Source organism: Pollicipes pollicipes, unplaced genomic scaffold (genome assembly GCF_011947565.3).
Source record: "Pollicipes pollicipes isolate AB1234 unplaced genomic scaffold, Ppol_2.1 Scaffold_33;HRSCAF=38_pilon_pilon_pilon, whole genome shotgun sequence".
Taxonomy (NCBI): Eukaryota; Metazoa; Arthropoda; class Thecostraca; order Pollicipedomorpha; family Pollicipedidae; genus Pollicipes; species Pollicipes pollicipes.
Window position 1 is genome coordinate 41697 of NW_023596282.1, and position 23394 is coordinate 65090.

The 23394-nt window shown below is 50.1% G+C and overlaps 1 protein-coding gene across 2 annotated transcripts; it reads right to left on the reverse strand.

Annotated features, from left to right (window-relative positions):
* Positions 1-399: 399 nt before the first annotated feature.
* On the reverse strand, positions 400-22883 carry LOC119091184 (serine/threonine-protein phosphatase 2A 56 kDa regulatory subunit gamma isoform; the record flags this gene model as incomplete). 2 transcript variants are annotated; one of them, XM_037213838.1, is given in 11 exon segments in its annotated part: positions 400-1564; positions 5459-5663; positions 5896-5997; positions 6559-6686; positions 9085-9288; positions 11462-11651; positions 13822-13952; positions 16143-16346; positions 17178-17377; positions 19336-19504; positions 22833-22883. In XM_037213838.1, coding segments are annotated over 11 exon segments (1734 nt in total), but the record flags the coding sequence as incomplete, so codon positions are not given.
* Positions 22884-23394: the final 511 nt, after the last annotated feature.

The window sequence follows — 23394 nt, forward strand, 5'->3', positions numbered from 1 at the left end:
AACTTGACATTCGGTCAATCCCCTGAAGACAATTTCGGGGAAGTGCTATGTTGCCTGGCGGTTCGGACAAGTGACTATTGCTGGCGTCTTCCGCAGATGAATCCGATTTGTGGGGACATACTGGGGCTAATGTCGCCTTTTCCCAACACAGTGGACACAGCTACACGGAAAGCACGGAAAGAGGCGGCCTCGCGCGTTAGTGCTGTTTACGAGTGTGGCGATGCTGACGGTGTCGCGTCGCCGTGGCGCCTACACGCAGTCGGCCGGGCTCTAAGGCCCGGATGTGCCGGTTCGACCCGAGGAAGACGGAGACGGGGCCCCATGCTATCCGAGCGCGGCGGCGTGCATTGGCAATAACAAGATTACCAATGCACAAAACTCACAGAAAAAGACGAGGCGTCATGGCAGGCTGCGTTTTTCGGACCAGGCTACACCACCAATAATTTGCGATAGATACACGCACACATGCGGGCACATTTTTGCCATCTATTGCACAAAAATGTCCGCACTGTCACACATTTCAGCAAAGCTGCCCCTAAAATGTACTCCGGTAACATCTCACAACAAATGATAAAATACTCCAGCCAGTTCCGTGCCGTAACAGTGAGGCAATTTTTATGGTAGCTATTAGTTATGTTTCTGAACGAGCCAAATGACGAGGACACAGCTATTGACTAAGCACAAGAATAAGAGCGACAACAGAGACCGTCCACAAACCACGTCCTATGCCATGGTCACATTCTGAACACGACACTAACCCCGCCCGTGCCTGTGACCTCGCTCCACCATCATTGTGACAAGACGCTTCCCACCCCTCGCCAGCTCCGAAGCATATACTACTACTCCAGTAATTCGGCTACTCTGTTGCCGGCAGCCTTTGATAAGCGTAGCCGCACATGAGACCGTGGCAACAGCACGCCACGCGCGCCGACTTGTCGTTTCTGGACGGTCCCGGCGGTCTGCCACGTGGAATGTGAGAGCCTGCAGCCTCTCGGCAGCAGAATTGTTCACGCCGCTGGCTCGGCCCGTCCGCCTGTGCCTAGCGGGCGGGGTGAGCTCACCCGACGGTGCCAGTCCGTGAGAGCACGTAACGTGGCCGGAGCACGGGACAGCACTGCGCGACAGGCAACAGACGCAGTCGCCGGAGGGTCCTACACACAACCTGCGCGCGTGTCCAAGCGGTTGGGCAATACTGACTTGTCCAGCACTACAGACAGCGAGGGGCACACGTGGTCGTGCATAGGCAAGCGGAGGGCGGTGATGGCGGCCGGAGACACATCGGTGCACCGCCCGCGAGCCCGGCTCGGCTAGTGACGGGGACACACAGACCAGTTAACAGACAGACGGTGACGACCTGGGCACGTTCCTGGGCCGGCGCGCGACATGCGGCGACGCGGCGAGCGGGCGCCACCGCCTAGCTCGAATTCTTCTGCTCCGGGCTGGTGGTGAGGTATGCGTCGGGACGTTTGTGCTCGTTCAGAGCCTTCTGCGTGTACATGTCCTGCGGCAGCTCCGACTTCTTCCGGAGCAGGGGCTTCGGCTTGCCCTGGGGTGCCTTCACCAACTGAAAAACACGTTCCGAAGCGATAAGTGGCGGCCCGCGCTTGGGATGACTATCGAACTCATCATAGCAGTACGCACCAACTTTGTGTGTGGCAGCAACTCGCCCCGAAAACTATTGAACCCAGAGCAAACATATTTTAACGAACATGCACCAGCGTACATGCTGGCGTACAACGAAATACTAATTACCACCGCGTACCACAATGCAATGTGCATGCGCTGTGTACTGATCGGTGGCCGCCATCTGTTTATTCCATTTTGCTTCAGTCACTCGTTGCGTCCAAGCAGCTGCGCCTTCGTGACAATCGAACGGCTCACGTCAACCCTCGGCTTGGATTCACAGATTCAGAAAAGTTCAGGATGGCTTTTGACTGGTACAGCCAGAGGTAGGATCATTTAACATGCTAAGTGTTTTCCGACAAGTCTCGCTGTTTCGGACAACACGAGCAAACGGCATTGTAAAGAGGATTGTTTTCGAGTAGCTGCGCATGCAACAACGTCCAAACACTGCGGTAGCGAGGTCAATGCAAGGGATTACAGTCGATGAAGAGACAGTGGCAACTATACAAAAATCGGAAGCTGCCAATGTCATCCGAGCGATACCTCTGGGGTTTGTTTGAACGCGCACTCAGCCCCCACCGCCGGGGCCGTTGAACGATCAACATTTCAACGTTGAGCATTCGCCAATTTCGTCGTCGCAGTTGATGGCATTCAAACAAAAGTTGTATCCTTATATGATTTGTTCCGAGTACATTGTCACACTTTGGTCTTTGCCTTACCGGGTTGACCGCCGGAATGAGTATTGACGGGGGTATACATATGCATTGCATTCCTTTTCTCTCAGGTCCTCATAAATGCATTTAATCAGCCTGCAGTCACATTTTAAACGAACCAGTAGTTCTTGAGTCTCTTGTCCAATGTTTGCATTTTGCCCTAAATGCGGCACCGCTGGCCGGGGGGGGGGGAGGGGGAGCAGCAAGATACTTGCATCTGCAGCCTCCAAACTGACACCCCGCTACCGGCTCAGGTCCTCTCTCAGATCTCAGCAGATCTCCGTCCAAAATCCCACACAAATATGATACGCTCGCTTGGCCACCATCAAATTTGTATCCGCCACGTTCTGCGCGGCGACAGGCGTCTTTCCGCGCCTCCGACACGCTTGGAACGTTTCTTGGAAGTCTCGCTGGTTAAGTGCGTCAAACACCAACTGCCATTTACGCTGGATGTCCTCAACAGTGTGAAAACGGCGACCTTTCTGCTAAAAATCACCTTCGAACGCTTCTTCTCTCTTGGGAGAGAAGTCACACATATCCAAACCCAGACAGCAGGTACGTGGGAGGCGCTTCGATGATGTTGGTAAAGCCCAAAACTAGTTCATCTTGAATTCACAGTGAGCGGGCGCGACGTCATGACGGAGCACATGGTACAACATTTCCCTCAGACAGGCCCGGAGCGAGATCAAAAGCACGCTTCCGTCTTTACATTAGCGAGATTGTGCACTCTGCTTTCGTGCCCTAGTGAGACTGGCAGTGACAAATTTCACTGCACCGTTCTGGAAAAACTGAGAGAACGTTCCCCGCAAGCGGACTGCACTCAGGAACAATGACAACTAGGCGCTTAAACATTAAACATTAAACACGCCCGCCCACGGTGCGGCGGAAACGTGGGAAGCTTTGGGCCGCACCATTACCACCGTCAACGCACGCTCGCTCCACTCGTCGGACGGGCTCCCCGCGACTTCTCCATCTTCCCCACGACAGGCTCAGCCAATAGTCACCGTTTCAACGCCGTGAAAGAAATTCAGCACGAATCGCAATGGTACTTGATGCATCTAAAGAACAAAACTTTCTGGGAGCGTCGTAAGCATAGCTGAAGTCCTGGGAGTGCCGTATCGCGGCAAAACGTAACCACTCCGACGGGGGTTACAGCCAAATTTGGATAACACACGTCGTATGTTTTTATGGGCATAGTTTTGGAACTTTTAGATCGCATCTCGTACAGAACGAACTTTTGAGGAGATAAAAAAGTAAATATAAACAGCGGCTCACAAATCGCGCACACTTCAGCTCGGTGCAAGAATTTCAATTTTCTAATTCATGTTCTAAATTCGTTCACATCTATTCGCTTCAAGCTTTTCTTTGGGGTTCGGAACTTTGCCTTCGGCGCACGATTTCGTCGCTGTTTTTGGTCATTCGGCTCATCATCCGAGATCAGCCAGGTGTAAATATTTTAATAAAGTAAATATAAACAGCGGCTCACAAATCGCGCAAACATCAGCTCGGTGCAAGAATTTCAATTTTCTAAAACTTAACACAATAAATTATCTTAGTCTCAGGTGCACTACGAGTGGCACTGCAGGGTCCTGGACAGAGTGCACCGTTTCCTCACGAACCTTAACCGATTTGTGCACAGGTACCCACAGGCGGCTACCAGGTACACGTTCACAGCTTTTTGTCAACGCCAAAGGACAATACGCGTGTAAATGCGCGGCGCAGTACGGTCTAGCAAGGCCGATGATGGCTGTTCAACGACCCGGGGTCGCCGTCATTGAACGTCCCGCAACTGGTTAGCATGAGGCGTTATCAGCGCCAAACACCCGGAAGCTTACAGCTGCGCCTCAGGACATCTGGATGTCTTGCATGAGGCTGGCTGGATTACAGTCACATAATAATTTCCGGACCAGAATGTAGCCGTCCGTCTTACATGTCAGCACCAGTGAGTCATAACAGTTAAAACAGACGTGACACGGGCTAGAAGAAGAGGAAACAACAGGTAAAACGGCGCTTCACTGCTGACCATCGGAAAGAGACGTGATGGGTGCAGGATGACGGTAAGCCTACGTGTTATTAAAGACTTCTAGACAGAGGGGAAAAAGTAACTGCTTTGATTAACCCCGGCCGGAATAATTCTGCACCGCAACCGTCAAGGCATTGGTCGGCATTCTGCCGCAGTGTCACACGCAGTCGGTTGGCATGGGCAGCAAGAAAAGCTGGCGATGCGACGGATTAGAACACGGACCGTCACACTGTGGCCACCGAGGAGCGAGGATCGGACATCGAGGAGCATCACCGAACGGGCGAGGCGCGGCTGGAGCGGCCGCTCGGACGAGGCGGTACGCTGCCCTGCAATAGGACCGGGGTCAGGTCAGGTCAGGTCAGGCTAGGAGCGGGCTGTAGCGGGCACGCGCAATGCGGCAGGCCGCCCTGCAACACGGCCAGCCTCGTGCGTGCAGGCGAGGGCATCTCCGGGTTGGTCGGCTCAAATCAGATCGTGTTAACGACTAGTTACTATGGAGGCAAGGTCGCGACATAGCTTAGGTCGCAAGGCTACGTTAATCTGCGACAGAGCCACGCCACACCAAGTCCGGCGAGGTGTATGCGCCAGACCGGTCACATCAAGTGAGGCGGGTTTCGGTAGGATCCGCTAACCGCAAGTGGGCCGCCGCCACACCGCGCATCGCCGAGGCTCAGGGTCGAAACCGGCCGGCCAGAGGCATACGACAACGAAACGCACAGCCGGCTGTGGCAAAGGTGGTGTTCCCCCCGCCGCTGCGTCTCGGACTTTGAGCCATTACCGAGTGGCATTTCCCAGGGACCGCAAAAATGCTGAAAAGCCGCCTTAACACGCTGCGACGCAACCCCACGCAGCCGCGACCACATTCATGGCGCGGAAACAGTACGGCTGAGGCGCGCGCCACCGCGCCGATGAGAAGCTGGAGCAGAAGCTGCGCCCCACCGCCAGCACACCAGCCAATGCCACATGTGCGCGCGCACAAATGCCAGTATGTGTTTGTGCACTCTGGGACATCGCTCACGCCCAAATTGCTACAAAACACACTATGTAGTTATTCCGATGGTACCGACGGCGACAACAACTCGCGCGATATGTGGCATACCTGTTTTGCCTCAACTTTGATTTTCTCCGGGTCCATCAGCCCCTCGTCGTCTTCTCCCTCGACAGTGGTGGCGGCGGCGGCCGACATAGAGCCCGGCAGAGCACCGCCGCCTTCGGCAGCGAACAGCGGATACTCCGGACTGCGTTTGGCGAGCTCCTCCACCTTCTGCCAGGCCTCCTCGTGCACCCGCTGTCTCTCCCGCTCCCTGCACACAGGTGCACACGACGGCGTCAGAGTCGGTCGAATGCTGTCACATCCCTCGGCTCCCTCGCACTCACCCGAACACAGACGCAAGGTTTGAACTCACGCAATCGTAGCTTGCGATGCGCACCTGGCGTGCGGTAAGTGCAACCGCTGGCTCTGGTCATTTGCCCAGTGTGTTCGCCTCAATATCCCACCAATTCATTTTGACCAAACACAGCATGTGTGCAACTTACTTCTGTTTTTCTAGCTTGCTTTGCTGAGTACAGTCATCAAACAGCTTTTGGTTCATCTCCATGAACAGCTTCAGCGCGTTGTAGATGAGACCATGAATTGTCCTGGAGCAACAAAGCTGAATGTATACCACACAACACGACACACATAACACACATAACAGCAGTCCACGTTACCCGTACCCAGTCGTTGGCCCGGGACATGCAAGCACACATAAACAAGTTCATTCCCTGACAAATGCACGCCCACACTCGCACCAGTAAGACAACCACCTGTACGTGTAGACTTCGAGGAGGCAGGCTCTGAAGGACCCGATCGATTTATGTCGGAACTTTACATGTAACTGCCACGCAGCCCGACGACGAAAGCCTGCCTTTAACGCTAAGTTTATGCATAAGCGACGCACCCAAACACGAAATACCAGTAGCGAACATTTGAAAACATTTCATCCGTTAAGAAATACTTAATACTAGGTGCACACATTATGCTATCCTCTATAAAGTTTCAGTAAAACCCGAAACATCGGCATAGTTCACCAAAAACACTCTCGGCGACTGGAGGGCAGACACCGTTCGCATCCTCGGAAGAGCAATGGGCAATGGCCGGCGCGCGTCCAGCGCGTCCAGGGCGTCTAGGTGGCGCCACAAGCAGCTCTATCCACTTACTTGTTCCAGTGGGACTTCGAATTTTTGTACAGGACCGGGAACATGATGGGCAGGATGACGTTGGCATTTTCCGTCATCAGGGACATGATGTACTCGTTGTTCCAATAGTACAGTGCCCGCTCTGCCACCTGCATGGTGAGATGAATGCCTCGTGACCGGTCATGCCGTGACTATTTTGCGCACAGGTGGTGCAAAGAGCACGCAAAACAATAGACAGTTTGGCTCATCCCTAATGCACGTCATTGCAATCATTGGCGTTCTCGTGCCCGGCGGAAGCCTGGGCCTGCCAAAGTCTTAAGCGATAAGACTGAGTAAAGCCGCTTCTCTCCGAGATCTAACACCCTACGCATTCTCCATGCGGCTAACACTGTTTGAACGTCGTCGATGCGCTGCAGGCGTTACAAATCGCGACACGGAGGACACTGGAGCTGGGACTGGTTCTATGCAAACAGTAAAACTGCTCTGTCTGCTTAGACACGCGGCATTAAAGACCTCGCTAGACGGCACTGCTCACGGATCAGTGGGAAACTGGCACAGGTCAAACCACTACAAAGATGGGTCGATGCACAAAGGACTTTGGTTCGATTGTACGTATTGCTATGCGGTGCCTGAAACATTAAAACTGCCTGACATTGTTCACCTGCTCGAGGCTACACTTATCTGCTGCAGAGACCGCACTGTTCTAAAAAGCAAAACAAAAAACTATGAGGCAGCACAGCGTATGCCCATCATCAGTCCTCTTACTCTAGAGGATGAATTGCATTAATAAGGTTATAAAACACGCAGAATGACGGGGCGTTCGCCAAATTTCACTATGGGCCGCACAACCACTCCAATAACCACTGCAACCAAGTTAACCGCGCTACAAGCTCGCAAAGTTATTGGCAAGGCGTGGAACGTTTTGGAATGTTTTCATTTTGCAAGGCATAGAACGTTTTGGCATATTTCCATCTATTTTTACGTGTCCACCGCAGAACCTTCACTGGCGACATCTATCCATGAGAGTATTGCCACGTGTCATGCATCTAATAAGGGGGAACGTGACGTCGGCGGAGAGTATCCGTATACGCCAGTGGATCAATACCGTTACAACGTCCTGGTGATCATAGCATAGCAAGCTGCAGGCCGCGTCAAGCCGCAGAGAAACTGTCATCTTCCAGCAAGAAATAGGACTATAACGCGTTGCTTGGCAACCAAACAGCTGCTGCGTCGGGTTCCGCCTAATTTCTCCCTCAGTCTACAATGATGCCGCTGGAAGCTGTTTGATTTATTCGAGCCCTATTCGAGCCATGCCCGGACATCACAAAATATGTGTTCCTTTATGTGGTCACTCCGAGATCGGTGAGAAAAAAGCTTTCGTTGCAACATGCAAACTATTGATGGGCGTATACAGGATTTCACAGTGTGGGATACACATCACTTACTTTCTTAGTAGCCAACCTTTTAGGGTGCCGCAATTGCACAAATTAATTGAATGGCGAAGGGCGTCGCATGTTTTCAATAACTTATTTCTACGCAGGTACATCGAGCTTTTCATTATCGTAATTCATTAACGGGCATATTAATGCACGAGACCATTCGATGGCGGGGATGTGTTCCCAACGCCCACTGAATACGCCCCTAAAAGCATCGCGTGTGTGGGGGAGGGGAAGCAGCCGTCCAAGAAGCCTTCATACGCCTTTTGTCACAGTCGTGAAGTGCGACCGTCCCAGAGCACCAGGAGGCAAACAAGGACTGATCGGGTCGATGTTAGGTTTCCTTTACTTCGACTTCATAACTCGGCATACATCCCAATATCGGCTTTAAGTCCGCCCTCTCCACTCTACTACTCTGGCCCTAACTCCATCATAAAAACCAATCGCGTTGCAGAAACTATTGCGCAGCATATATTATCTATCTATAAATGCCCTATATCAATATCAATATCATACCCCAGTATCTTTCAAGATCTATTATTTGCTTAGTTTGATTTAAGGCTGGTTTGATAATGTTCAATTAACCATATAACTAATATTATTTTTAGCTAAGATCAGTGCACACCCAAACCTGTGCCATCATGCATGCTAAATTAATCCTTGCGCCAAATGGCTCGCCTCTTCGTCGGTGGAACTCTGACATGTGGCTGCGCGGCAGGCCGGGGTCGGGGTCGGAAGGTGTACGTTGAGTCTCAAACACAACCTTCCATGTCATTACGTCAATGCTGCAATATCTCATGAAACACACGAGTTTAAAGACCTGCCACTGTTTCCCTCCGGAACAACAGGCTCTACCATAACTTCCCACAAATAAGAAAACTGACTTCTATTTAACGTCGTAACTTGCTTTCCAGTACATCACCACCACGTTTATGTCCTACGTAGCTCATTGTGAGGGCTATCCTTGTTCAAACGCCGTAATGACTAGTGTACTGCTAATTTCCTCGAGGCGTTGTTCGATCGGGGCGGTCCAGGGGCGGTCCAAGGGCGGTCGGGTGGACTGTCCTACGGGGGGCAGGGCGGAGCTTCACTCGATGAACGTAGCCCGCACCTGGAAGTGGGGAGAAGCCACGCAGGCGGCGATCTGCTGGAAGAGCGGCTTGATGACTCTCTGGAATTCTGCCGGCTCCATCACGTCCAGGATCTCCTCCAGCTCGTTGAGGAACATCACCTCCTTGGGGCTGTGCGTCTTGGGCCAGTACTTGAGCAGCGCCATAATCACCGGCTCCGTGAGTGACGGATCTTTCTCCAAAAACTGGTGGCAAAACGGGCATCCATATCACATAAGCTCCCAGAGGCTTGCAAGTAAACATGATTTAGATGACAATTTGATCATCTGACTGATATGCCACATGCGACTGGCGTCCTAGAAACGACACATACATCTAAATATCGATCTCTTTGATGTGATGTTACGGTTCCATTATACCTAATGTTTACCATACACAACCGAGACCTGAATACCACACATATTATTGCTTCAATGCAAGCAGGTAATGACGAAGACTGCCATGTACAAATTTACCATGCATACTGCAGGGATCAATACCACCTCTTTGCACAGGAATGGTCTTACTTTTCCACTGTGAAAAACAATTCGGTCGATGCGTAGAGCTGTACATACACCCAACGGTAGGTACAGCTCTGTACCTGCCGCTTGGTATGGACGGCGATCGCAGTAGCAAACCAATACAGCAGGCACTGGCACGGGGCCAAAATTGGGACCGATGATCGTAACGCCATCGATCTAGAAATGGCGATAGCCACATGCACCACACGAGCACCTTTACCACTTGTGAGGTTAGATAGGGCACGGTTAGATAGCCCGTGTCAAGATCTGTTCAACAAATCTTGAATACTTATGTCCTGACGTTATGTCATCAATCGGAGGAAGCCAAACGCCACATGTTGCACGCACCCACAGGTCACACTACGCAAGGACTTTCTCTTTCATGGTGTGTGTTTGCATCCTCCGTGTCAGAGACGAAAACGCTTACGTAGCTTTCAAGGATGCCAATTCAGCGGCCCTAAAGGTAGAGACTGCAACTGGGCGCGAGCGCCCGCACACGGGAAGTTAAAACTATCGGATCATAAAACAGCTGGTCCTTGACGGACAGGCATGAACAATTCTACAACAGATCACCAAAGCCTGCCCACCCTGGCCTCTCCGATTTCGATAAAAGTTCGCCCGCGGCCTTATCTAGGTACCGTGTGGGCTTTAACTTCCTACGTCACGGAGATCACAAGATAAAGGCCACCATAGTCGTAATCATGTGGGAAGTTGGACCAGAAAATAATGTTTGTGTCTAATGGTCCCATACCTGATGAAAGCAGCAAGTTAATTGGAAGCAGATTCTTTGCTACATCCATTAACAATCAACTACCACCACTTCCAGCCTTTTCTTACCAACGTGACCTGGTGACCTTTTATTATATGATGACCTTTCCAACAAGCCCTACGAGGAACCCCATGTTTCCACTGGAAGACATCCAGTACAGTCTGAGTAATGGCATACAGTTTTCTTGGTAACTCCAATCCGGCGATATTTCTCCGAGGTGAACGGTGAGGTCATGTCATGTCCTATAAATGTTGTTTTGGGTGCACAACATACCCCACGTTGATCATTGAAAGGCCGTCGCCTTATCATTATCTTGGCGATACCTTCGAGCACGTGGAGATCACATGGGTCACGTGTCAGTCCGTGATCTAGCCTTGAACGGCCGCTACAGGTAAGATGCATCTAGTCGACACAGATATCACTGTGCTGGCCCCCCTAAGCCTTCCAAAATACGCGCAAAGTTGGGCGATTTCAGGATCACAGGTGCACAGCCGGCTACATTAATTTGTCACCAATAACTGTAAGTCTTGCCATGTAGTCTAGCAAAGTAGGCTATCGTATTCTTGCGCGTTATATGAGCAACGTACAGGTACGGAAGATTTTCCTTCCTTCCAAAGCAGAGACGCAAACGTTTTCATATACATCCCACCCAGAACCGACCCGGCCAGCGGCAGAGCGAGCAATTTATCTGCCTAGTCCCGGCGCGTCCGTACCTTGATAACATGCCAGGTGTGCAGACGGTACTAGCCTTATACCGCGCCAGAACTATCACTGACCGTGGAGCTAAGACGCCATAAGTTGTTAAGTCTATTCTCAGCTCTTTTGGACCTCATTTATTCCACACCTATCAATTGCTTCTCAAATGTCACTGTCACACTGTTTCCACACCATCACATCGCCCGGCAACAATGTCTCACCTATGAACGCTGGCCAAGGTGGGGCCACTGACCAATACGCGACCTTCATGACCTCTCACAGGCTTCGGAATACCGGCAATGCACTTGTTGGGAGACGAGCTTTCAAATGGCACTAATATCGGCTGTGCCCGACGTTACACGTCATCGCCATCAACGTCAACATTTACCGTACCTGCACGACGCAGTAGGCGAGCTGCGGGTGGTAGACTGAGAGCGACTTGACCTTGTGCAGTGGCATCAGCACCTTCAGCAAGAAAGCTTTATGCTCTTCTTTGAGCGGCAGCGCGAAGCCGTTGATAATGCTGCCCAGAATCTCCAGCAGTTCAGCAACACCGTTGTGGTGTTCTGTCTCGTAAATGAACCTGACAGAGGAGATTCGTGTCAGCATACGGAGTGCGACCTGTCTGGACATGGTAGTCCTGACGCGCATTAGCCCTGCGCATTGACCATTTCAGAAAGCGTTCATAATTTCAGTGATTTGACACAACCCTGCCATCATGAGATCTTACAAGCACCCACCACACTTAGCAGCATGGAGCGTAGAGAATGAGGTTGCGTGAATTTGATCACTTTATTTTTATTTTTTGTACGCATGTGCCTTCTGTTAGTCGCTCAAACATCCACTTTTGACACTTGCAACATACGCTTTCCTTAAGGATTCACCACTATAACCTCACGTTCACTGAAATTGTTGTTTCTTTGCCTCCCACTGCACCTGCCAACAAGTCCTTCCTTACCGGTGCCGCCATGGAAGGTCCTTTTCAACCTGATAAGCCCTCAGCATCCACAAACACAGGTGGGCCCCCCTCTGGCTCGCTGATTCCCCACATCTCAGGAAGATACCAAAGTCTGTACAAGGAAAAACTTCTGCAACTCTGGCAGCTGCATCTCTGACTGACAGCATTTTAAGGGAGACCCCTATGGTTGGATAGTCAGAATTCTAACAGCGTTGCTATTACCTTGAAATCTAGTGGAGTGTTGCGAGATCTTGGGGTGGCTGATGAGTGCACCATCCATAATGGATAACCCTACTATTTGCAATCATAAACACATGGCTTCAGCACCCAGACGCCGACTTGTGAAATGTAAGACAATCATCTGTAACTGACTGGCAAGCTTTCTTAAGTGATTCAGGACATCCTGACTGTTTGACGTGTCTGTAGTGTGTGACTTTTTAACTGTTTTACCGCAAATATTGACCATCTTCCAGGCGACAGTTTCAGTTGCCAGCCACTCACTTCTAGGTTGTAGGGAATGATCCTAAACACACAGGAAACCTTTATTAGCTGCAATGGTGGTATGGGGCATGCTGTTTGATTTGCCTGTGGTGTGTGATTTTCGTGTGGTGTGAAAGTAGAAGTGTGTTAGTTATCCTAATCATTGTGGGATAGTTTCAGCCGTCAGACACTTACTCCTAGGCTGAAATCGACGGTCTTCAGCTAGCAGTTAAGCTTTATTAGTCGCAGTCGTGGTATCTGGGGATGCTGATTGTTTTACTTGCCTGCGGTGTGTTATATTTATATGGTGCGAGAGCAAAAATATGTGAGCTATCCTGTGTGATCGTTGTAGCTGTCTGACGTTTACTTCGAAACTGTGGGCAATTGATCTATAACTAGCAGCTAAGCCTCGTTCGTTGCACAGGCAGCACCAGGGCATGACGATTGTTGGACTCGCCTGTGGTGTGCGACTTAATACACATGAAAGCAAAAAAAAAAAGGTGAGCCGCTTCTTCCAACTGAATATCTGAGTTATTCAGAAACATTTCGCGAAAGCTGGCATAACCGACCAAATCGAGCGCGTATAGTTCTTTTCTCAAAGAGGGACGCGACGCGCCTGTTTTTTATGGAGCGCCAGCGACTGCACTGGCCATGTTAGCGATCAGGGACCATGGCGGAACCTGGATTCGCTCCGGCCCCGTCGCGCGACAGTCCGGCGCGCCAACCACTGGGCCACTGCCGTCAGGCGACTGTCACTCCACTTTTTGAAATTCGGATATTCATTTGTCCCACGTCCTTTTGAGATGACGTTGCGGTGACTGTTCCCGCAAAAATAACCACTACCACAGTCAACGGAAGTACGACCACTCACGCAACAACATGAGAAAGTCAGCTAGTTATCAGCGCACACCGAAGGTCATTGGCCGTCTCGACCACAGCCGCAAACAACATAAGGAAGTCAGCTATTATCAGCGCACACCGAAGGTAATGGCCGGCTCGACCACAGCCGCGAACAATGCTACCTCGAAAAGTGAAGCAATAGCAGTCGTGGCATCTAGCATGTGATATGATATTTTTTGGTGTTGTGGCATTTAACATTTCATCATGGCATTGGGTAAAGGCATCTCATCCCATTTACAATTGAGCTGGCTGAGCAAAGATACGTTAAGCTGACAGAAAAAAGACACGGTCTGATCGTTTCTCCATGCCGCGAACTGCTCACCAAACGTTAAGAGACCAGGAGCGCAAAATCCATCAGACAAGGAACGCGACAAAAGGTAAACACGACACCGGACGAATCCAGACTTGTACTCACCTATAAAATATGTTGTTGATCTGTTTTCGGATGTACGCGCGGAGTCCCAGGAACTTGCCGTAAATACGATGCAGCGTTGTCTTCAAAAAGTCCCTTTCCCTTGGGTCCTCTGAGTCGAATGAGTCCAGAAGCTGATAAGAAGCAGGACATAATGTTGTCAATTCGACTTAAGCCATTTCCCACGTTCAATACTACAAGGAAACATTCACCCGAGGCTAGCGCTAATTTGTGGCACGCGTCCGCCCAGGTTAATGAGCCCTCTGAGGCACCCAGCGCGCACGAGTATGACTGTGCCACCGGCGAGCCGAACTGGGCTGCCACACGCGACCGCGCGGCCTGACAAGCGAGCTCAAGCCGTGGGCATGGCCAGTTGAAAGACACAGGTAACAAGCATGGCTCGTCTGTACGAAGAACTATGGAATAGGGAAGGAAAAAGATAGCGGAAGAGCATGTGACAGAAGCATATGACTTAACAGGAAGACGAAAAACACATCACAATGAGGCGGATAAATATTAATAGAGGGCACGAAAGGAGGGATGCCGAAGGTGAGACAGACGAAATGGAGTCGGGGAAGGAGGGAGGCAGAAAACATGGTGGAGAAGGTGATGTGGAAAAGAGAAGGGAACACCACTGTCGATCACCAGGATACGAGCGATAGTGCTGTATATTTTCCGGGTCTCATGTAGTGCACATATACTCAAATGAAACTTCAGAATAGGCTGAGTCCCTATTGTTCTAAAGGCCTTCTAAGCACGACTGGGTGTGGCCATATAGGTGCAGTAGGCTAGGTCACCGTCGGGACATTTCTGGTAGGTCGAACTTTCAGCGGCTCCGCACAGACGCGTGGCGTCACTCGAACTTGTTACGGTCGTCACTGAGGCGCCGCCAGCAGGGCATTTAAAATTGTATCGACAGAACGTGGCGGTCATAACTAATCTAGACAACAAATATAAATATCATAAAATGTGTGTTCCGCTTACCAAGTTGTAATTGTGGTAAGGCACTCTCAGCTTGTGGTGCGCCAACTCGCGCCCCATGTGGGCCTCCAACGACGTCGACACATTAAATTGACGGGGCATATTCACCAGATGTTTTCGCCGGGTTAGCCCTTTTAAGCGACCTTGGTGACACTTAACCAACCAAAGCATAGTTACATTCCACAGAATAGCGATAACGTCCTGCAACACGACGTTACCCCGTGGCGTAAGCCGGAGGTGTATGTGAGCTTTCCTGTACTTTGACATTGGCTGTTATCAAGCACTTGAATCTCTCCAAACAGCAGCTGTAGAGGCAAATGAATTTTCGATGCACATCAGACCCTCAACCATCACGATACTCTGCTCTGTCAAGACAAGAATTTCTAAAATGCAATCGCCATGACTGCATGTCAGCTGCAGGTCCATGGCATAGCCAAATCCCACGCTTATGACTGCCTATGACGAACTGGTATAAACACAACCGCAAACATCTCGTCACTTGGTGTTATCTGGCGTGTTCATCCCTCCCCAAAAAATACCCATTTCCTTCGTCCGTTGGATGGCTTTCAGCATTGCCTCAAATTTCGGATGCTCCAAACCTTGCTGTTTTGAAGAAAAAAACAATGTGCTCCTGAAGGTCGAAGGCAATGAGGTCCGACTAATGAGATCGCACTGCAACCCCTCTGTGTCTAGTGCTTGCTTCAGCTGAATAAAATTTTCTGGATTTTAAGCTTCAACAGCACCACAGTTCCATCCTTCAATTTAGGTTTCCTCAAACTATTGGGACTTCAACTTGTTATCCTACACCATTTCTAGTGCGGAAAAAACAAGGAACTGCAAAATTATCGGCGTCATTCAGTAATCGAATTATTCCGTGTTTAGGCAAGACCTTCATGCATTAAGAACAGGTTCCAGCTGGTCAAAATGTCCCGGTTGCCGCCTTTAACCAGTCACCTTTCGAACGCTGTTCCTGGATGGCAATACCACATATGCGGCGAGCAACGCAAATGGCTGCACAACCCTCTCCGAGATAGCTGCGGTGGCGCAAAGCAGAGAGAAAACAGCAGACTGACGCGCCATGGCACACTGACGTCGGCGCGCGTAACTCCACGCTTCAATTACAGCGCTGCATTCAGAGTACCCACCCCAGCCTACGCAAACGCTATCTTACCGCATCTCGTTCTAGTGAGCAAGACAAATTGATACACCCCCCTTCCCCTCCAAACACACAATGAAACATAGCCAGCATCCTCACGGACCTTTAAGCTGCCCAGCATAAGCCAAAGCACGAGCGATAACAGTCCGAAGAGACACACTCGAAACGGCTCAGACCCGGATCTCACCTGAAGCACAAACTTTTGGTCAATGTAGCGCTTGGCCACGTTGGCTTGGAAGTCAGCTGACTCGAGGAAGCGCAACAGGAACTCGTATATGAGCTGAAGATGAGGCCAGGCCGCCTCCAGCGTCGGCTCGTCCTCCTCCGGATCAAACTCGGCACCGGACGGGTTGGACGACGGCGGCAGCGTCCGGAACAGGTTCATCGTCACCTGGCCGGCCGATCGCGCTGTGTCATGTATTCAGACACAACGCAAGCATCACACGCCGGCAACGCATCGTGTGGACTATGGGGTGACATGTAGCGAAAGAAAACAAGTCAAATGCAGGTGTGTAGATTCCTACTCCATTGAAGGGACATTCAGCCCCCCGCATCTTTAAGAAAGAGGTAGACCAAGAAGTGGGCCATCGGTGCTGTGTGGAGTAAGGCGGGATTTGAGGATCACTTAATTAAAGGATCAGCCATCGCGGACCATGCTTAAGTATGTACGGTATGTAAGCACTGCATAATCAACACAGATGCGACCACGGTAACGGAGTTTGTTTTGTCACGTCAGCATCAAGGATGCCACCAAACGTTTTTAACATATTTCGAGAACTTTCGGTAGAAAGACAACTGGCGTCACCTCAGTCAATAAAAACATTATCTTGCTAACATCCGGGCAACAACGACTTTATCAAAATATGCGTTTTCATAAAGTTGATTTCAAGTATCTGCAAAACCTTTCTCGCCAAAAATCGCCCACAAAAGCTGTGTGCTTAAAACAATAACAGACAAAAACTAATATTCAAACAACTTTGCACATCAGTACATTGTGGAAGAGTACTTTGAAATCAATATACCTCACAAATTCAAGGGGAGCTTTCTGAAACAGACAACCTTTAAACAAAGACAAAATCTGGGAAAATACGCACAGTTGAAGCCACTGAAATGTTGATAACTTGTGTTGATTTGCCTTGAGCCAAAATCCAGCCAGTCACTGTGGCTATTCAACGAGCAACAATCCTGAGATGATGCGCAGAGGTGCTGAACGCCGGCTCACCATCTGGACGACCTCCGGGTAGATGTTCTCGGTGATGACGCCGCGCTGCGTGGTGACGTACTCGATCATCTCCTGCAGCGCCTGCCGCTTCACCTCCTTCCACTTCAGGTCGGAGAGGGGGTCCGAGATGAAGTCGAACAGCACGCAACACTGGCGGATCTTTTGAATGAACAGCTCTTCCCGCTCGCCCGCCGCCACCTCTGTAACGCACGTGCACACACGCACACAAACATTAATGAACATCGCCACAACGTAGGCATTCCGTATGCGAACAACATATGTGAATGACAGGGTAAAGGGCAATAGCTGCTAGCGTAGGAGGACATGACATGGTTTTCGACAGACTTGGTATTAGTCGTCATCAACACGTTACGAAATGCAGTGTGAAAGCTTTTCTATAACATGATTTTGGGTTGAATCTTTACATAGGTCTTCGGACGTTTCGGATAAAACGCTCGATCGGACGATAGGTCTTATTGTATAGAAAACGTTCAACTATGTCATATTTTGACGAACGCGTCCATCGCATTTGGGCAACAACATAAGAGCATCGGGCATAACGGAAAGAAATACATGATAACAAAACTCGTTTGCCAAGCCGGCCATTAAAAATGCCACGAGAAGCCACACAAATATTTGTTTGTGTGCTTCGCAACACCTCATGCTTAAGAAATCTGCAAAATAAAATCATTCTCCAAATCTGAATAAAATCACAAAGATCTTCAAGGGATAAGCCACCAAAGCCTTTCAGATCCATCACGGAAATTGCATCCCTTTGCCATCCAACAAGAGTTCAAAGCTCTGTGCTGGCAGAGTGAAGATCGCGAAGCAACTCTGCTCAGGCACCCTGCTGGCACCCGCCTCAAAGGAGAAGCAGAGCATAGCCCTGCTCAAATTCACCTGATTTTTTAACTGAGCCGCAACAGAAGTTATGGCCGCCAGTCTGAACATCGCTGCAGCCGTCATGTACCGATTTGTGTATCATTGGCCCGTGGTTTTTATTGTTTATTTCAATTTCCATACTCGCATACGGAGCTTTTCTAGTTTTTTTTTTCTATTTTCATTCACACTTCCGTCATAACTCGCACCACTACCCACATTCCTGCACTGCATAGCACAAAATGTGATTGTGTTCGAAACTTGCACTCAACGCATCAAAATGGTCGCCGGCTGACTGGCGACCGCTGATGCCCCGAATCAAACTTACGCACGCCAGACATGACAATTTCGATCTTCGCATTTGTTCTTGGCGTTGAGCACCACGTGGCCAATGAGGTGGCGGTATTTGCGTGGCTTTCGATGGCATGAATGCCCGGGTGACTTGAAAAAGTTGTCTTTACATTGCACCTTGCACAAAGCGCACACCACTGAAACGCCACATGAACCGCACTTAAGTTAAGACTGAGCTTCGCTGTGAGCTTACCTCATGTCTGATAATTGTTTCCATATCTTCAAATGTGGAGCATTCCCTTTAAGCTATTTGGTTCCCAGTCTCATGCCCACCATAACTAGCAAGACAACTCAAATGCCAAATTCATATAATAAAACGCGGTTCGCGTTCTACATAACTAGCAAGACTGCTCAAATGCCAAATTCATATAATAAAACGCGGTTCGCGTTCTATGTTAATTGGTTGAAAGAATAGAAATGTGTTGAACTGTTGAAGGCAAACTGCTGGCCGCTGATGCACCGATTCGCGCTGACGTACTCCAGACACGAACAAGTCATTAGTCATATGTTCCTTGCCCCCTGTAGTAGTCGTTGCGCCATAATTTATGTGGCCTATCTGTGACGTCATACATCTCAGAGTGACTTCAAAATAGACGACGCGAAAGTCTGCGCAAGTATGTAAACGCCTAGCTCAGAAGCGGGATAAGTTGAAGTCTAAAAAGGACAATAATGTAAACTACAGGGGATGCTACTAAAAATGCGCATCTCAATTCAACTCAAACCCCATACGAATAAACCGCCTCTCACACAGACCTGCAAAACCTTCCCAGCTCGCTGTGATCGGCACTGACCTTTGAAGCTCGCAGCTTTCCCAGCTCCCTGTGATCGGCACTGACCTTTGAAGCTCGGCAGCTTTCCCAGCTCCCTGTGATCGGCACTGACCTTTGAAGCTCGGCAGCTTTCCCAGCTCCCTGTGATCGGCACTGACCTTTGAAGCTCGGCAGCTTTTCCAGCTCCCTGTTCCGCGGCAGGTTGAAACGGGACGAGCTCTGTCGCCGGTCCTTGCGAATCATCGGACTGGCACCATACGGCACCTTGCTCAGCGCCGTGGGAGGCGGCGCGCCTGCCGGTCCGGCCGCCGCCCGCTGGCTGGAGCCCTGATGGCCGAGAAGAGGGCGCGGCTCAGACACCTCTCGACGCCCAGGCCGTGCCACCCGACGCAGACCGCAATGACGGGTGGTCGGATCGGGTCCCAGCGACGGTCACACTGGTCACAACGGGTCACACTGAGCTTCGGATACCGCCCAACGCCATGGCTGCATCGAAACGGAGCCGTGAGCTGTTTCAGCTCGGACAATACGCCGCATATTCGATGCAGAACCGATTTAGTTTTTGGTAGGTCGTGGGATGCTACGCATCAGGACATGCCGTTCTCACGCTAAAAAACTGGCCCGCGCGCGATTATCGAATTGCACGTCGCATGTTTGAAGGTGAAGGATAGTGCCTTTAAAATGCTTAAAAGCCGTTCAGGTGGTGAGCGTCGAACCCGTGACTACGTTGGGGGCACTAGCCCGCTAAACGTGGGCACCCAAAGGGCTCGCGTCCCTGTCATTTACAAGTCGAACCCTTTGGAGCGAAAGCAGTTCTGGGCTGAGCTTATGCCAAGCAGTGCTTGTTATGTCCGTCCGAGCCCCCGTGTCCGATCGTAAAATTCCAGCTCAACAGCAGGATTTCGCGGCGTTAATGGTGCATTGCTTCCACCGCTAGCTCCTCCCTTGGCATTGGCCACCTGTTGCTCAGCCAGAAGATGTCGCTACTGTGGGACAGCTTGGCCATATCAAACCTCACTGGGTCACCCTTCGAAGAGGCATTCGATTACATGCCGATCGGCCTGGAGCGTGGACCGAATTCCTCCACCTGAGGACGAGTGAACACAACCCTCCCGTTCGCACCCGGTGTGAATTTCCCAGGAACATTTTCCACGTAACTACGAACGCAGCCGACGCCTCTTGGATGCTCTTTGAACCACAAAAAATTAATTCACAAATACAGAAATGGCAACCAACCGGTGTATTTGCCAGTTGTTCTTTGTCAGGCACAACATCACAAATGGGTTTTTGAACGGGTCTGACGGTTCCCTTTTTATTAGTTTGATGTCTACCAACGTATCACAACAAAACCCCGAACTTCATGTTCATCAGCGTATCCCAGCACAATAATTCACACGTCACGTATTACAACAAAATTACCCCCACGCTACACATTACAACATTATTCCCACGTTGAAACCTGCCGTGGTAGATCGTCAAGATAAAGGTCAAATACAATGCGAGTTCCCTGCGCCTCTTTACTATCAGTAAGTGTGCGCAATATGGTGACTTAGATTTAGGCCATGGAATGAAATTTTGCTTAGCGACAAAGCCGCTGTCCCCTGTATATTATAGCGCAGGCAGGGGGCACAGAGGCACGTGTCCTTTCCTCCAGTCCCCCTCTAGGTCTCGAAGGGCCCGAAAAGCCCCTCGAGATTGACGACACAGAGCCTCATTTAAGGGCCCGAAGTCTCACCGGAGTTGTGTAAAGGGTGCTGGCCCGCATGACCGGCCCTTAAATGTCGGTCAAAAGGCGCTTCGCGCCGATCGGGGCGCTTTAAGCAGACGAAGGCCTCTACGTCGATCAGTACAACGAACCGCCAGTGTCGAACAGTCTGCTCCGTGTCGGTCTGAGCACTGGAGCCAATTTCTCAGGAGCGGACATTTCCCACGGAACCCCCTGGGTCGATGAGGGCTTCTCCATCAGTCATGCACCACCAGCACCGAACAGTCAGCTCCGTGTCCTTCTGAGCCAGACGACCCATTTCCCAACCAGGGACAAGAACAGGGCCCGCGATTTGCATTGGTCAGGACCCTGAGTCAATGAGAGCCCAGGCTGTCTGCCCATCATTGGATTTCTGCGGCGATAAGGGATCTATTTGCGTCAGTGGCGGGCCCCGTGTTAATACAACATGTAGGGAATGGCATTTCGTGGCTCAAACATGAAAACCACACCGTGTGAGTTGAAAAGCATGAAAATCCCACATTAAAGCCCTCGAGCTTTTGGGCCAAAACAAAACTATCGTCGCTCCCACCCTCAGCTACCGTCAGATTTAGCTCCCACACAACTCTTTTCTCGTCTCTGTAAAACAACATTTCAAATTAAACACGCGCTCGGTGGGGGTCAAATTGACCCCCAAAGGTTTTTCCAGAATAGTTTCCGAACGGTGCGGCGTAGCCGCGCCACATTTTGCATAACTGTAGACAATTAAATAGCGAGTCGTTCTGGGCAGCAACAATTTTGGTGTACCTTGTAAAATTGCTGACCTTGAAGGATTTTCATGCATGCAAGTCCGAAGTCAGACCATTATTTCAGCGAAGGCGATTTCTAGGGAATCGTTCAATCTGATCCAACAGCGGAGTGCTAGACGAAGCTATACATCGCTGAGATACTTTCTTCGGCAACCCACAATTGAATGAACAAATCACCACTGACCTAGCTCAGTTACGAAGGTCAGACCAGGCTCAAAATCAACCTGCTTTATTACTCTGGGGCTTCCTGTGTGGACTCGTTTCTGGTGCTCATTTCGATTTTATTGATAACAGGAACCACATTATACACCTTCCGAGACTTTTTTAAGGTCAGAATAGGCCACAGACCTAGAATGACCCAGTTCACATTTTGTTTTTGGGAACATACTGCCTAGCGTAGTCTATGTCGCTTATCCAAATGCAAGAGTCAAAGCGGTCTTGAATGATTTTGGTCACCATGAGCTTCAAAAGGTCAAACGAGGACAATGACCCTTGCTTGAGCATGTGGACTTCTGCATAGAACAGCTATCTGGGTTCCAGTGGCCCTTTTGAGACCAACCAGTAATTTGATCTTGTTTGACTTTATTTGACCAGGCCATGGCCTAGGAGCCTCAAACTTTGACCTAAGTGAGTTCACGTACAGGTCAACACACCCTGTGAATTTGGTGTCTCTAGCTCTTTTAGTTCCTGAGATCTCAAGCGCGGGGGGGGTCAAATTGACCGCCCCCCCCGACCCGAGCGAAGGGCTTCCAACCGGCCACCCGGGCAAGTGTTAAGGTCCAGCGTTGTGACACGCCCCGCGCGAATCGCAAACGATTGGGAAACTTACGGAACGGGGCTTCCAGGGATCGTTTCAAGCGGGGGGGAGCGGAAATTCGCTATACAAGGTGACTTTTCGAAGGGGATGGCGCCAAATTTCGATGATGCACGTTTCGTTCTTTTTACAGGCGTAGTCTCCGACGCTTGTGAATCGTAACTGCTATCCTAATCTGTACCTTAAAACATACGAACACTCATTTAGCTGCGTTCAGGGAATGGATTACGTCAGAGCTTTTGCATCATGCACAGCTAATACACTTTCCAACTAAGCAATGTTCGTCAGATTGCGATAATTATCAGCCCAATACAGTGTGCATTGCCTTACATCATCATTTAAGGATGGCGTTGCTTCCTCTTTGGCCTTCTTGCTGGAGTCCTGAAACAAACGTATATCCAGTGAATTCAACATAAATTCGTTCATTTTGTGTTGTACCAGAAATCAAATCGAAACGCCATAGATCAAGCCGCCAAAATAAAGAAAGTGATGGAAAGTGTCGTGACAAAGCAGAGCATTAGTCAGCTTGGCTCTTCACCACAAAAGTCGCACGCCTCATCGTGCGAACTGCAGGGCCGTTGATTTGAGTAAATGCGAGAACCGAGGGCCCCACAGCTAATCTCCCACAAATGTGGTTCTCAACGGATGTATGAAGTCCACACAGCGCTGATGAACGACGATGTTAACGTGTAGTTTGTTTTTGCATTACTTGTCAAACATTTTTATTTGAGCAACATGCTACAGTCTGCATGGTTGCGACGCAAGAACAAGGCATCAAAATTAATTCGTTATGCTCCAGAGATGCATCTGTGCAGTGCGCAAAACAATAAGAGTGCTGCTCACAGATTTTGTAACAATGCACCAAAACATTAAGTGAAGAACCAACAGGTGA